The sequence below is a fragment of the Mizuhopecten yessoensis genome, unplaced genomic scaffold (genome assembly GCF_002113885.1).
Source record: "Mizuhopecten yessoensis strain PY_sf001 unplaced genomic scaffold, ASM211388v2 scaffold717, whole genome shotgun sequence".
Lineage (NCBI taxonomy): Eukaryota > Metazoa > Mollusca > Bivalvia > Pectinida > Pectinidae > Mizuhopecten > Mizuhopecten yessoensis.
The window spans coordinates 48,875-61,518 of NW_018403686.1; the positions used below are offsets into that span (position 1 = coordinate 48,875).

Below are 12,644 nucleotides of genomic sequence, written 5' to 3' on the forward strand. Positions count from 1 at the left end.
TACACTGTGGTACTGCAGAGTGACAGGATGGTGTGTACACTGTGGTACTGCAGAGTGAAGTGATGGTGTGTGTGTACACTGTGCTACTGCAGAGTGAGAGATGGTGTGTACACTGTGGTACTGCAGAGTGACAGGATGGTGTGTACACTGTGGTACTGCAGAGGGAAGGGATGGGGTGTGTGTACACTGTGGTACTGCAGAGTGAAGGGATGGTGTATACACTGTGGTACTACAGAGTGAAGGGATGGTGTGTACACTGTGGTACTGCAGAGTGAAGGGATGGCATGTGTACACTGTGGTACTGCAGAGTGAAGTGATGGTGTGTGTGTACACTGTGGTACTGCAGAGTGAAGGGATGGTATGTGTACACTGTGGTACTGCAGAGTGAAGGGATGGTGTGGTACTGCAGAGTGAAGGGATGGTGTGTACACTGTGGTACTGCAGAGTGAAGGGATGGTGTGTACCCTGTGGTACTGCAGAGTGAAGGGATGGGGTGTACACTGTGGTACTGCAGAGTGAAGGGATGGTGTCTACACTGTGTTACTGCAGAGGGAAGGGATGGTGTGTACACTGTGGTACTGCAGAGTGAAGGGATGGTGTGTACACTGTGGTACTGCAGAGTGAAGGGATGGTATGTACACTGTGGTACTGCAGAGTGAAGGGATGGTGTGTACACTGTGGTACTGCAGAGTGAAGGGATGGTGTATACACTGTGGTACTACAGAGTGAAGGGATGGTGTGTACACTGTGGTACTGTAGAGTGAAGGGATGGTGTGTGGGTGTATCATCGTTACATTTCATTGGATCATGTTTGTATATGTTTGACACTAGGTTAAGTACTCTCATCAATTGGCAGTGTCATATAACCCCTGGAATTTTCCTGTTTTTTATTTATATTTTCATGACATTATAACATATATAATAATCTATAATGAGCAGCTGACAGATATGATCATCAGCAGTGTATAAATAACCTGGCCCCATTATATTATTGGCCTAGTCATTATCATGACATCATCATTTCCATACCATTCACAGAATTGCCTCACTCAGATTCCTCAGTCTCCCCCTTAGGGTACGCTTTCTCTGTAACCACCTATAGCTAGGGTACCACATATTCCTCAGTCTCCCCCTTAGGGTACGCTTTCTCTGTAACCACCTATAGTTAGGGTACCACATATTCCTCAGTCTCCCCCTTAGGGTACGCTTTCTCTGTAACCACCTATAGTTAGGGTACCACATATTCCTCAGTAACCCCCTTAGGGTACACTTTCCCTGTAACCACCTATAGCTAGGGTACCACATATTCCTCAGTAACCCCCTTGTGGTATTTTTTCTCTGTAATCACCTATAGCTAGAGTACCTCAGATTCCTAAGTCACCCTATTTGGGTATTATTTCTCTGTAATCAGTCTAATATAGGGTACCTCAGATTCCTCAGTCTCCCACCTCAGATTCCTCAGTCTCCCCCTTGAGGTAAGTTTTCCTTGTAACCACCTAGGGTGCCTTAGATTCCTCAGTCAACACCTCGGGGTATGACTTTTCTGTAACCACCAAGGGTACCTCAGATTCCTTAGTCAACCCCTTGGGGTATAATTTCACTGTAACCACCTAGGGTAGGGTACCTCAGATTCCTCAATCAGCCCCTTGGGGTATTATTTCCCTGTAACCACTTGGGGTACCTCAGATTCCTCAGTCTATCGCTTGAGGTATGATTTCCCTGTAACCACTTAAGGGAACCTCAGATTCCTCAGTCTCCCCCTTGAGGTATGACTTCCCTGTAAACAGCTAGGGTACCTCATATTCCTCAGTCTCCCCCTTGAGGTATGACTTCCCTGTAACCAGCTAGGGTACCTCAGATTCCTCAGTCTACCGCTTAGGGTATGATTTCCCTGTAACAACTTAAGGGAACCTCAGATTCCTCAGTCAACCCCTTGGGGTATGATTTCCCTTTAACCACTTAAGGAAACCTCAGATTCCTCAGTCTACCGCTTAGGGTATGATTTCCCTGTAACAACTTAAGGGAACCTCAGATTCCTCAGTCTACCGCTTGGGGTATGATTTCCCTGTAACCACCTAGGGTACCTCAGATTTCTTAGTCAACCCTTGATGTATGACTTCTCTGTAGCCACCTAGCTAGGGTACCTTAAATTCCTCAGTCTCCCCCTTGTGGTATGACTTATCTGTAGCCACCTGGGTTACCTCAGATTTCTTAGTCAACCCTTGAGGTATGACTTCTCTGTAACCAGCTAGGGTACCTCAGATTCCTCAGTCAACCCTTGAGGTAAGACTTCTCTGTAACCAGCTAGGGTACCTCAGATTCCTCAGTCACCCCTTTGGGTATGATTGCTCTGTAACCACATATAGGGTGTACATGATAGCATGCGGAAATAAACCACACTATAATACCATGGCAACAATTATATATGTCACAATCTGCTTTCTAATAGAGATCTAGATGTCGAGCACAAATGCAAAAAAAAACATTGTTTTCCAACATCTTACTGAACATCCTCAATATTCCAGCGGTTACGTTTGCACTCACTCATGTTTTCTGCACCACTAGAATAAGGTGCCACATTGTGGACGATACAGGTAGAATAGTTTGATCCTATGATGTACATCAAAAGCATCTTATAATGGTAAAATTGACAGGCTTTGGATTGGGTGTTGCTCTTCTGCTTCAAAGGACAGGTAATCTGCCAGGCAATTGGTCAGTGTTTTAACCTGAACCAATCAACTAGCTAATCTTGTGCCTTTCCAAAGGGGTGCAGAAAGCATCATTGAGTTAATAACCCCTGGAATTATTGAAATGATTTGAGAAAAAATTATCCTCCATATGGAAAAAGGGTATGCAGGAGGATTCTCCACCCTTAGTAGTGATGAGATTCTTGTATAACCCTTGGCCTGATGTACATAATAATGTAAGCCTTGGGTTAAACAATCAATAATAGCACCCCTTGGACTGAATTTTTTCTGTCACACTCCTGCGGAAGGGGAAGATTCTGTTAGTCATGACACTGAATACTGCTGATGTTCCTTACTCTTAGAAGCTTATATAGTATATATACTGAAAATATATGTAATGTATTAACCAGTAATAGAAGTTCATTGTTCACTGAATTTTTATCAATTTCATATCAAAATTTTACGAAATATGGTAAATGTGGACATTTACCCTTTCACCACTGTAGACCATAATGGACTCATCCATATAAATGAATGGTAGAGTCTACTAAAGTTACATAGGGGTGAAAGGGTTTAGCTATACAGTATTTCATACTAATATTTTGTTAGATATTGATAACTATACTTAAATGAAAGACTGACAAATAGTGAACATCAAACTATACACATTTATAGCCATTATGAATGCAAACTGAAAACTAATATCAAAACTTGAAGCACTGCATGGGATCAAATTGTCGTCATTCACATAGATTATTATACTTAAACATATAAAAACACACCACACAGAGTTATGGCATGATACACACCTGACAATGTTAGGATGCTCGTAGTTCTCCAGCTGTTTAAGTAGCGCTATCTCTCTTATTGCACTCATTGGCATCCCTTCTTCTGTATTCTGGATGCGAATACGTTTCATGGCCACAATTTGCCCATCATTTTTTAAGTCACGAGCCTTGTATACCGTTCCATATGCTCCATTGCCTATCAACGATATCTCTTCATAGTTCTGATCGGAACAATTCTTAGCACCTCTTCCTGACATCTTTGCTTCCCTCTTGCCAATTTACCATGGTAACAAGAGGAGACCACTCTAACTGAACCCCATGTTCTGGGATATTTGGGGTTCACTGCATCATTTACAACTTAGATAGACCTGAAAAATAAATAATACTAATTACACCTTTGTAAAACATTGCTGAAGATATGTAAGGGACAAAATTTACATATATCCATTCTTCAAAAATAAAACTTTGATACAGATATAGATGTTCAAACTAATGAATTTTATTGAATTAACAGTTCAACCTGCCAGCAAAGTTCACCCGAAGGAAAAGACAAAAAAATATTCTTAAATTAAAATATTATAGATTCAAGCTTTAATAGACCCTTCACAGGAGAAGACAATATCACTTCATGTATTTATAAAAAAAATCATAAATTTATGCAAAACTGTTCTGTGATTATACAATAGGATCCATTATTACATAGGTAAGTTGTTATATACCTGTGTTGCATCTTGATACAAAATTGTTAATTGATGGCCTGTTGTGGAATCAATTTCATTATTTGCCTTTACCTAGCTAGGTAGTCATACTTTGTATCAACAAGCAAATCATGTCAAATAATTCAGTTGGCATAAAATAGTTTTAATACATGTACATGTTGTGAACGTTTTGACATTGGAAGTTTATAAACAGAAAGTTAAAGGCTTAATAATGCCTAATAAAACCAACAAAAGCTTAACCTCATATGAACTTCAGTTCAGTAGTCAAAGATTATCAGTGAGGTATAAACTATGGCATATTTATCAAATGTTTATAGCAGTGCTGACCACAAAATAAACTGTAGGACCTTACACCTGATTCTGATCCTATGAGAGTTTTGAGGGGATGGAGTATAGGTGTAACCATATGTGACTGGGCATGTCCCTCAGCAGGCATACCTCCGCCCACTCGCCAGACATTCCATTGGTATCGCTTTTCATTTCATATCAAATTCGCCCTAACCCTAAGTGTTTGAATCGAAAGACATAAAAAGTATGGGCTGGTCTAGTAAAATATATAAAAAAAACCTTCAGTGCTTTGTCTATGAGATTCACATTAATTTGGTTATCTAGTCTATTTGCCAAGACTGTCATACCCAGGGGTGTGTGGCACAAATGCCCACGCAACCCACTGTCTGTATATATATGTGTACATAATCATAAATGCATGGACAAATTATATAAAGACACGGGGCAGAGGTCTGATCAGCATCTTTAGGAACATATTATATACGATTAAACTAATCACAACATTAATGCACCTCGCAGTAATTGCCCAGATGCATTTACACTGTGTATGCCTGAACAAGATTTGTTTTTTATCCCAACTATTTTAATAACATTACAGTGCCATCATGTCTAAGGGGGTTTGCTGATCTCTATTCCGTACCCCTGTAGAATACAATGTTCTAATTGAGATATCGTCATCATCTTTTCCTTAAGGAGGTTAATCCTGGTACGTAGCATTATAAGGATATTATTTCTAACGAAATTTGATGTACTTTTGTCGACATTTGTATGTGTATCAAACAGACCAGATGACCTTTGTTTTTTTTAAAATCATAACAGTATTCCATATAATTTAAGTCATCCACCTAAGAACAAATATGAATAAGCTTCATGTGAATAAGTTCCTGATGACAGTAGTTTTAACTACCAGGGTGTGTTCATTCCAATACCTAGTTTCACTTTGTAATACTAGCTAACCTCCATTCACAGGTCACCTTGTAACACTGTACAGGTATATAACCTCCATAAAAAGGTCACCTTGTAACACTGTACAGGTATGTAACCTCCATAAAAAGGTCACCTTGTAACGACTGTACAGGTATATAACCTCCATAAAAAGGTCACCTTATAATACTGTACAGGTGTGTAACCTCCATAAAAAGGTCACCTTGTAACACTGTACAGGTGTGTAACCTCCATAAAAAGGTCACCTAGTAACACTGTACAGGTATATAACCTCCATAAAAAGGTCACCTTGTAACACTGTACAGGTGTGTAACCTCCATAAGAAGGTCACCTTGTAATACTACTGTACAGGTATGTAACCTCCATAAAAATGTCAACTTGCAACACTGTACAGGTATGTAACCTCAATAAAAAGGTCACCTTGTAACACTGTACAGGTATGTAACTTCCATAAAAAGGTCACCTTGTAACCCTGTACAGGTATGTAACCTCCATAAAAAGGTCACCTTATAATACTGTACAGGCGTGTAACCTCCATAAAAAGGTCACCTTGTAACGACTGTACAGGTATATAACCTACATAAAAAGGTCACCTTATAATACTGTACAGGTATGTAACCTCCATGCACAGGTCACCTTGTAACGACTGTACAGGTATATACCCTCCATAAAAAGGTCACCTTATAATACTGTACAGGCGTGTAACCTCCATAAAAAGGTCACCTTGTAACGACTGTACCGGTATATAACCTCCATAAAAAGGTCACCTTATAATAATGTGCAGGTATATTACCTCCATAAAAAGGTCACCTTATAATACTGTACAGGTATATAACCTCCATAAAAAGGTCACCTTGCAACACTGTACAGGTATGTAACCTCAATAAAAAGGTCACCTTGTAACACTGTACAGGTATGTAACCTCCATAAGAAGGTCACCTTGTAATACTGTACAGGTATATAACCTCCATAAAAAAGTCACCTTGTAACACTGTATAGGTATATAACCTCTATAAAAAGGTCACCTGGTATCACTGTACAGGTATATAACCTCAATAAAAATGTCACTGTATATCACTGTACAGGGATATAACCTCCATAAAAAGGTCACCTTGTAAAACTGTACAGGTATATAACCTACATAAAAGGCCACCTTGTAATACTTCACCTGGTATCACTGTACAGGTATATATATAACCTCCATAAAAAGGTCACCTTGCAACACTGTACAGGTATGTAACCTCCATAAAAAGGTCACCTTGTAACGATTGTACAGGTATATAACCTCCATAAAAAGGTCACCTTGCAACACTGTACAGGTATGTAACCTCCATAAAAAGGTCACCTTGTAACGACTGTACAGGTATATAACCTACATAAAAAGGTCACCTTATAATACTGTACAGGTATGTAACCTCCATGCACAGGTCACCTTGTAACGACTGTACAGGTATATAACCTACATAAAAAGGTCACCTTATAATACTGTACAGGTGTGTAACCTCCATTCACAGGTCACCTTGTAACGACTGTACAGGTATATACCCTCCATAAAAAGGTCACCTTATAATACTGTACAGGTGTGTAACCTCCATTCACAGGTCACCTTGTAACGACTGTACAGGTATATAACCTACATAAAAAGGTCACCTTATAATACTGTACAGGTGTGTAACCTCCATTCACAGGTCACCTTGTAACGACTGTACAGGTATATAACCTACATAAAAAGGTCACCTTATAATACTGTACAGGTGTGTAACCTCCATAAAAAGGTCACCTAGTAACACTGTACAGGTATGTAACCTCCATAAGAAGGTCACCTTGTAATACTGTACAGGTATATATATAACCTCCATAAAAAGGTCACCTTGCAACACTGTACAGGTATGTAACCTCAATAAAAAGGTCACCTTGTAACACTGTACAGGTATCTAACCTCCATAAAAATGTCACCTTGTAACACTGTACAGGTGTGTAACCTCCATAAAAAGGTCACATTGTAACACTGTACAGGTGTGTAACCTCCATAAAAATGTCACCTTGTAACACTGTACAGGTGTGTAACCTCCATAAGAAGGTCTCCTTGTAACACTGTACAGGTATGTAACCTCCATAAGAAGGTCACCTAGTAACACTGTACAGGTATGTAACCTCCATAAGAAGGTCACCTAGTAACACTGTACAGGTATGTAACCTCCATAAGAAGGTCACCTTGTAATAATGTACAGGTATATATACAACCTCCATAAAAAGGTCACCTTGTAACACTGTACCGGTATGTAACCTCCATAAAAAAGTCACCTTGTAACACTGTATAGGTATATAACCTCTATAAAAAGGTCACCTGGTATCACTGTACAGGTATATAACCTCAATAAAAATGTCACTGTATATCACTGTACAGGTATATAACCCCCATAAAAAAGTCACCTTGTAACACTGTATAGGTATATAACCTCTATAAAAAGGTCACCTGGTATCACTGTAAAGGTATATAACCTCCATAAAAATGTCACTGTATATCACTGTACAGGTATATAACATCCATAAAAAAGTCACCTTGTAACACTGTATAGGTATATAACCTCTATAAAAAGGTCACCTGGTATCACTGTACAGGTATATTACCTCCATAAAAATGTCACTGTATATCACTGTACAGGTATATAACCTCCATAAAAAAGTCACCTTGTAACACTGTATAGGTATATAACCTCTATAAAAAGGTCACCTGGTATCACTGTACAGGTATATAACCTCCATAAAAAGGTCACCTTATAATACTGTACAGGTATATAACCTCAATAAAAATGTCACTGTATATCACTGTACAGGTATATAACCTCCATAAAAAGGTCACCTTGTAAAACTGTACAGGTATATAACCTACATAAAAGGCCACCTTGTAATACTTCACCTGGTATCACTGTACAGGTATATATATAACCTCCATAAAAAGGTCACCTTATAATACTGTACAGGTATATATAACCTCCATAAAAAAGGTCACCTTGTAATACTGTACAGGTATATAACCTCCATAAAAAAGGTCACTTTGTAATACTGTACAGGTATATAACCTCCATAAAAAGGTCACCTTGTAATACCTGAACAGTATTACAATGTGCCCTTTTTATGGAGGTAATATACCTGCACATTATTATAAGTTGACCTATTTATGGAGGTTATATATATACCTGTACAGTTTTACAAGGTGACCTTTTTATGGAGGTATTATACCTGAACAGTATTACAAGGTATATAACCTCCACAAAAAGGTCACATTGTAATACTGTTCAGGTATAATACCTCCATAAAAAGGGCACATTGTAATACTGTACAGGTATATAACCTCCATAAAAAGGTCACCTTGTAATACTGTTCAGGTATAAAACCTCCATAAAAAGGTCACCTTGTAATACTGTACAGGTATATAACCTCCATAAAAAGGTCACATTGTAATACTGTACAGGTATAAAACATCCATAAAAAGGTCACCTTGTAATACTGTACAGGTATAAAACCTCCATAAAAAGGTCAACTTGTAGTACTACTTACTGTACTCCATAAAAAGGTCACCTGGTTATATAGAGGGCCGGTAATGGGAAAATGTCATTGTAATGTATTACAGAAGGCAATGTAGAAACCTGTATCGTATGGACACTTTGAAATGAAGTCAGCATCTGGTGTATCAGTTTGATTCTCAACAGAGACATGTCGCCTTGCAAAATTCAAGGCATGATGCAATACAAAACCTCCATGTTACAAGCAATATGACACTTTTTGATACAAATAAGTATAACTTATGTTACAGGATTGTCACTTGTATTTAACACAGGACTTTTTGTAAGAAATGATACACATACAAGTAAACCGATATTTACAAAGGATGTCTCGTAACAGAGGTGATACAGACCTGTTATGTAAACCTTCATATAAAGGACACCTCGTAACAGAGGTCATAGACTTGTTATGGGTAAACCTTCATATAAAGGACACCTCGTAACAGAGGTGATACAGACCTGTTATGTAAACCTTCATATAAAGGACACCTCGTAACAGAGGTCATACAGTCATAATCTGAGAAAACCTCTTCATAAAGGTCACCTCGAAATATAGATGATACAAACCTGTTATATACATGTGTAAACCTTTTTATAAAGGTCACCCCATAATATAGATACAAACCTGTTATGTGTAAACCTTCATATAAAGCACACCTTGAATAGAGATGTTGCACAAAACTGTCTACATGTAGACCTCTATATAAAGGACACTTTGTGATACAGATGGTATAAACCTGTGATGTGTAAACCCCTATAAAAAGGTGCAATTAAATTAGATGATATCATGGGGACAATCTATACCAAAAGACACCTCCTTGTAATATAGAGAGCACCTGTTATAAGGAAACTCTCTATGAAATACAGACAGCACACCTTCTGTTATGTGAAAACATCCATGGAAAAAGACACATTTATGAGGGAGGGAACCTCTTATTTGAAACCTCCACACAGAGGATACTCTAGAAATAAAATTCATTTTTAATGCAGATCTATGGTACCAGTAATATGATAATCTTAGATCATAACATCAGTGTCATTCAGTCCTGGGTAAATGGGGTACACTACTAGAAATGTTTATTTTACACATTAAATGCCTTCAAGGAAATGTCTGAGTGTGAGGATCAGATTCAACACAATAAGCACATGTGGTATCTATGTTGTCAGCTTCAGCCAAGTAGTGTAAACCTCCACAATGGCATTAGATGAACCAGACACTGATAAGGGGTTATATTGAGCGATTTTAAAAATTTGATAATTGTGAAAACTATATTCAATACAAAAAAAAAATGGGAGTCCATCTCCTTGTCCCTGCCTCCATCTCCTGCAACCCCCCACCCCCACCCCTCCTTGCATATCCAATTTGTTGGATCCATTAATTTTGAAAGAACAGGGTACCAATTCTGAAATTTTGAAGAAGGGAAGAAAAATTTTGCTGGAATAATGTTACCTTGTTGGAGATCATATTGTTAATCTTACCTATATTCCATATACAGACATAATTGAATTTTATATTTTAAGCAAGTAGATCCACTAAAATAAAATATTATTAGCAGATAATCAGTATATAGACACTTCTATGGATGATCATGACTGAATCATGTTGTCAAAAACATGAACACCCTATTTTAACAAGTAGTAGGTACGGTATAGATAGGATATTATATATATATAAATATGCTAACTATTTAATTAGTGAATACCCAATTAATCTTATCAACAAGGTATCTGATAAAATCACCATTTGAAGAATTCACAATTCACGTCGTGTCAATCAAGGTAAAAGATGTTTGCACTTCTTGTAAACATGTCGATCTTTTTTCTGAAGCAGAAATAGTCTACTCCTCTAGAATTCCCCCTTGTGCACGTGTGGTCACTTCCGGACTAAATGACCACCAAAATGTTGCCCCTGGTGTGGCGATCACTTTCTCATCCTTGCTACAAACCTGTTATATGATATTCCTCTTATCACATTGACCACGAGGTCAAATCTTTCCGGCCATCACAATGTATACACAAAGCCAACCATGACTGACCGTACAACCAATCAAGTGGTCAAGTATGAAATTAGGTCACCGAAATTCACCCAAAAACTTGTCATTTGGCAGGTGCGATCTTAAAACCAACCTTGCTACACTGTAATCCATTGTCTTCTGATGACAATACGGCTTATACCTGTACGAAATATGATCGGTTTTAAATAACAACCACTGCCAAACAGCTGCTCCCTGGAATGAACAGTTGTATGCAAAGTTTCTCCATGAATGAATGAATGGTATTACGCGCTACGAGTCTTTGTTGACACGAGATCGGAATGTCGAGATCTTAAAGCCAAATTGCAATATAAAAACAAAACCGATCTCGATAATACAGGTATCATTCGATACATGAAACATTCATGTATACATCTAATTAGAAATCGTAAATATTTAAATCGGTTTACCATTTTTTCTGATTTTTCTTTCTGACTTTCCTTCGATGTTGTGCCGGTGTAAATTATCGTGGCTCGCTTCCTGTCATGGGCACCCGTCGCTGATTGGCTCTTTCGACAACCAACTTAATTGTATGCATACCAGAGTAAATGTCAAAGTTCAAATGTCAAGCAAGGTGTACTCAAATTTCATTGTCAATATACACTAATATCAGAGTATATCTAACTTTCCGTTCTATCGTCAACTATTCTTAACATGTATTTATAATATGTGACATGTCAAAAAAGACATGCCGAGAAGAATCTTGAAAGGTGAAATCTAAAGGTGAAAAAGTAACTCAATTTAAGAGGCCAAGATGGCCCGTACTGTTACCTGTATATTGGAAAAAAAGAATGTTAAAAATAGTTTCCCTTTTTGAGCCCAGAATCCGTCATGACAATCCCATTGGTTTAAATAGCTTTTGAATTGAAGGTGCCGAGGATCATGGATATTTCATATCATATACGATGGAGTTTCTCAGAGAAACTCATTTTTTCCCCATATCATTAACATGCGATTAATATTCAGGCATGGGGCCTTCCCCCACTGGACTAATCCTGGTAGCACGTGACGATTGTTTTTTGTTTCTTTGCACTCAGCAGTAGCATATGTATGTTTACATTGTTCACATGATGGGGCTATCAATCTTTTGAAGTTGTTATAAATGATCCCCGTGCACTCCAGCCCAGGTACTAAATATCAAAGGTATCAGGACTATAGAATATAAACTTTATTTATCTTACAACAATTATAAAACAAAATAATATATTATCACTCTTGTTCACCCGGTGTCAGCGCGCGAGTGGTCTTAATCTAGGAGGAAACCGGAGTACCCGGAGAAAACCCACGTATTTGGTTTCAACAAATTTTATTGTAATTTACAAAGGGATTAGACAACAGGCAGTGCCTTTATTAGTCTTCTCCTGAACCGGTACAACATATATAGATTTACATAGAATAATAAGATATATTTACAAAATTATCGATAATTAATTACTTATTGAAATAGATGGACATTTATATGGAAAATATGTATATATGTTTGAATTAATGATATGGCTGTATGTTTCAACTACACACACTAATACCAAGGCTCACTCTTCTACCAGTGGCGTAGATTTCTAGGTCACTTTCGATGTTATGTTATAGTACAAGTACTGCGCCACTGGCAACATATATA

The 12,644-nt window shown here is 37.9% G+C and overlaps 1 protein-coding gene across 2 annotated transcripts in view; it reads right to left on the reverse strand.

Moving 5' to 3' along the window:
* LOC110452126 (cyclin-dependent kinase 6-like) overlaps positions 1-11,522 on the reverse strand; it is a 33,005-nt gene extending 21,483 nt beyond the window's left edge. Inside the window, exons 1-2 of one of the 2 annotated variants that reach the window (XM_021500467.1) lie at positions 11,437-11,522; positions 3,497-3,843 (exon numbers count right to left, since the gene is read on the reverse strand). In XM_021500467.1, coding sequence (XP_021356142.1) covers positions 3,497-3,732 — 236 coding nt within the window. In that variant the 5' untranslated portion in view covers positions 3,733-3,843; positions 11,437-11,522. Of the gene's footprint in view, positions 1-3,496; positions 3,844-11,120; positions 11,393-11,436 lie in introns of those variants that run through there. The other variant, XM_021500477.1, reaches the window with a different exon arrangement.
* Positions 11,523-12,644: the final 1,122 nt, after the last annotated feature.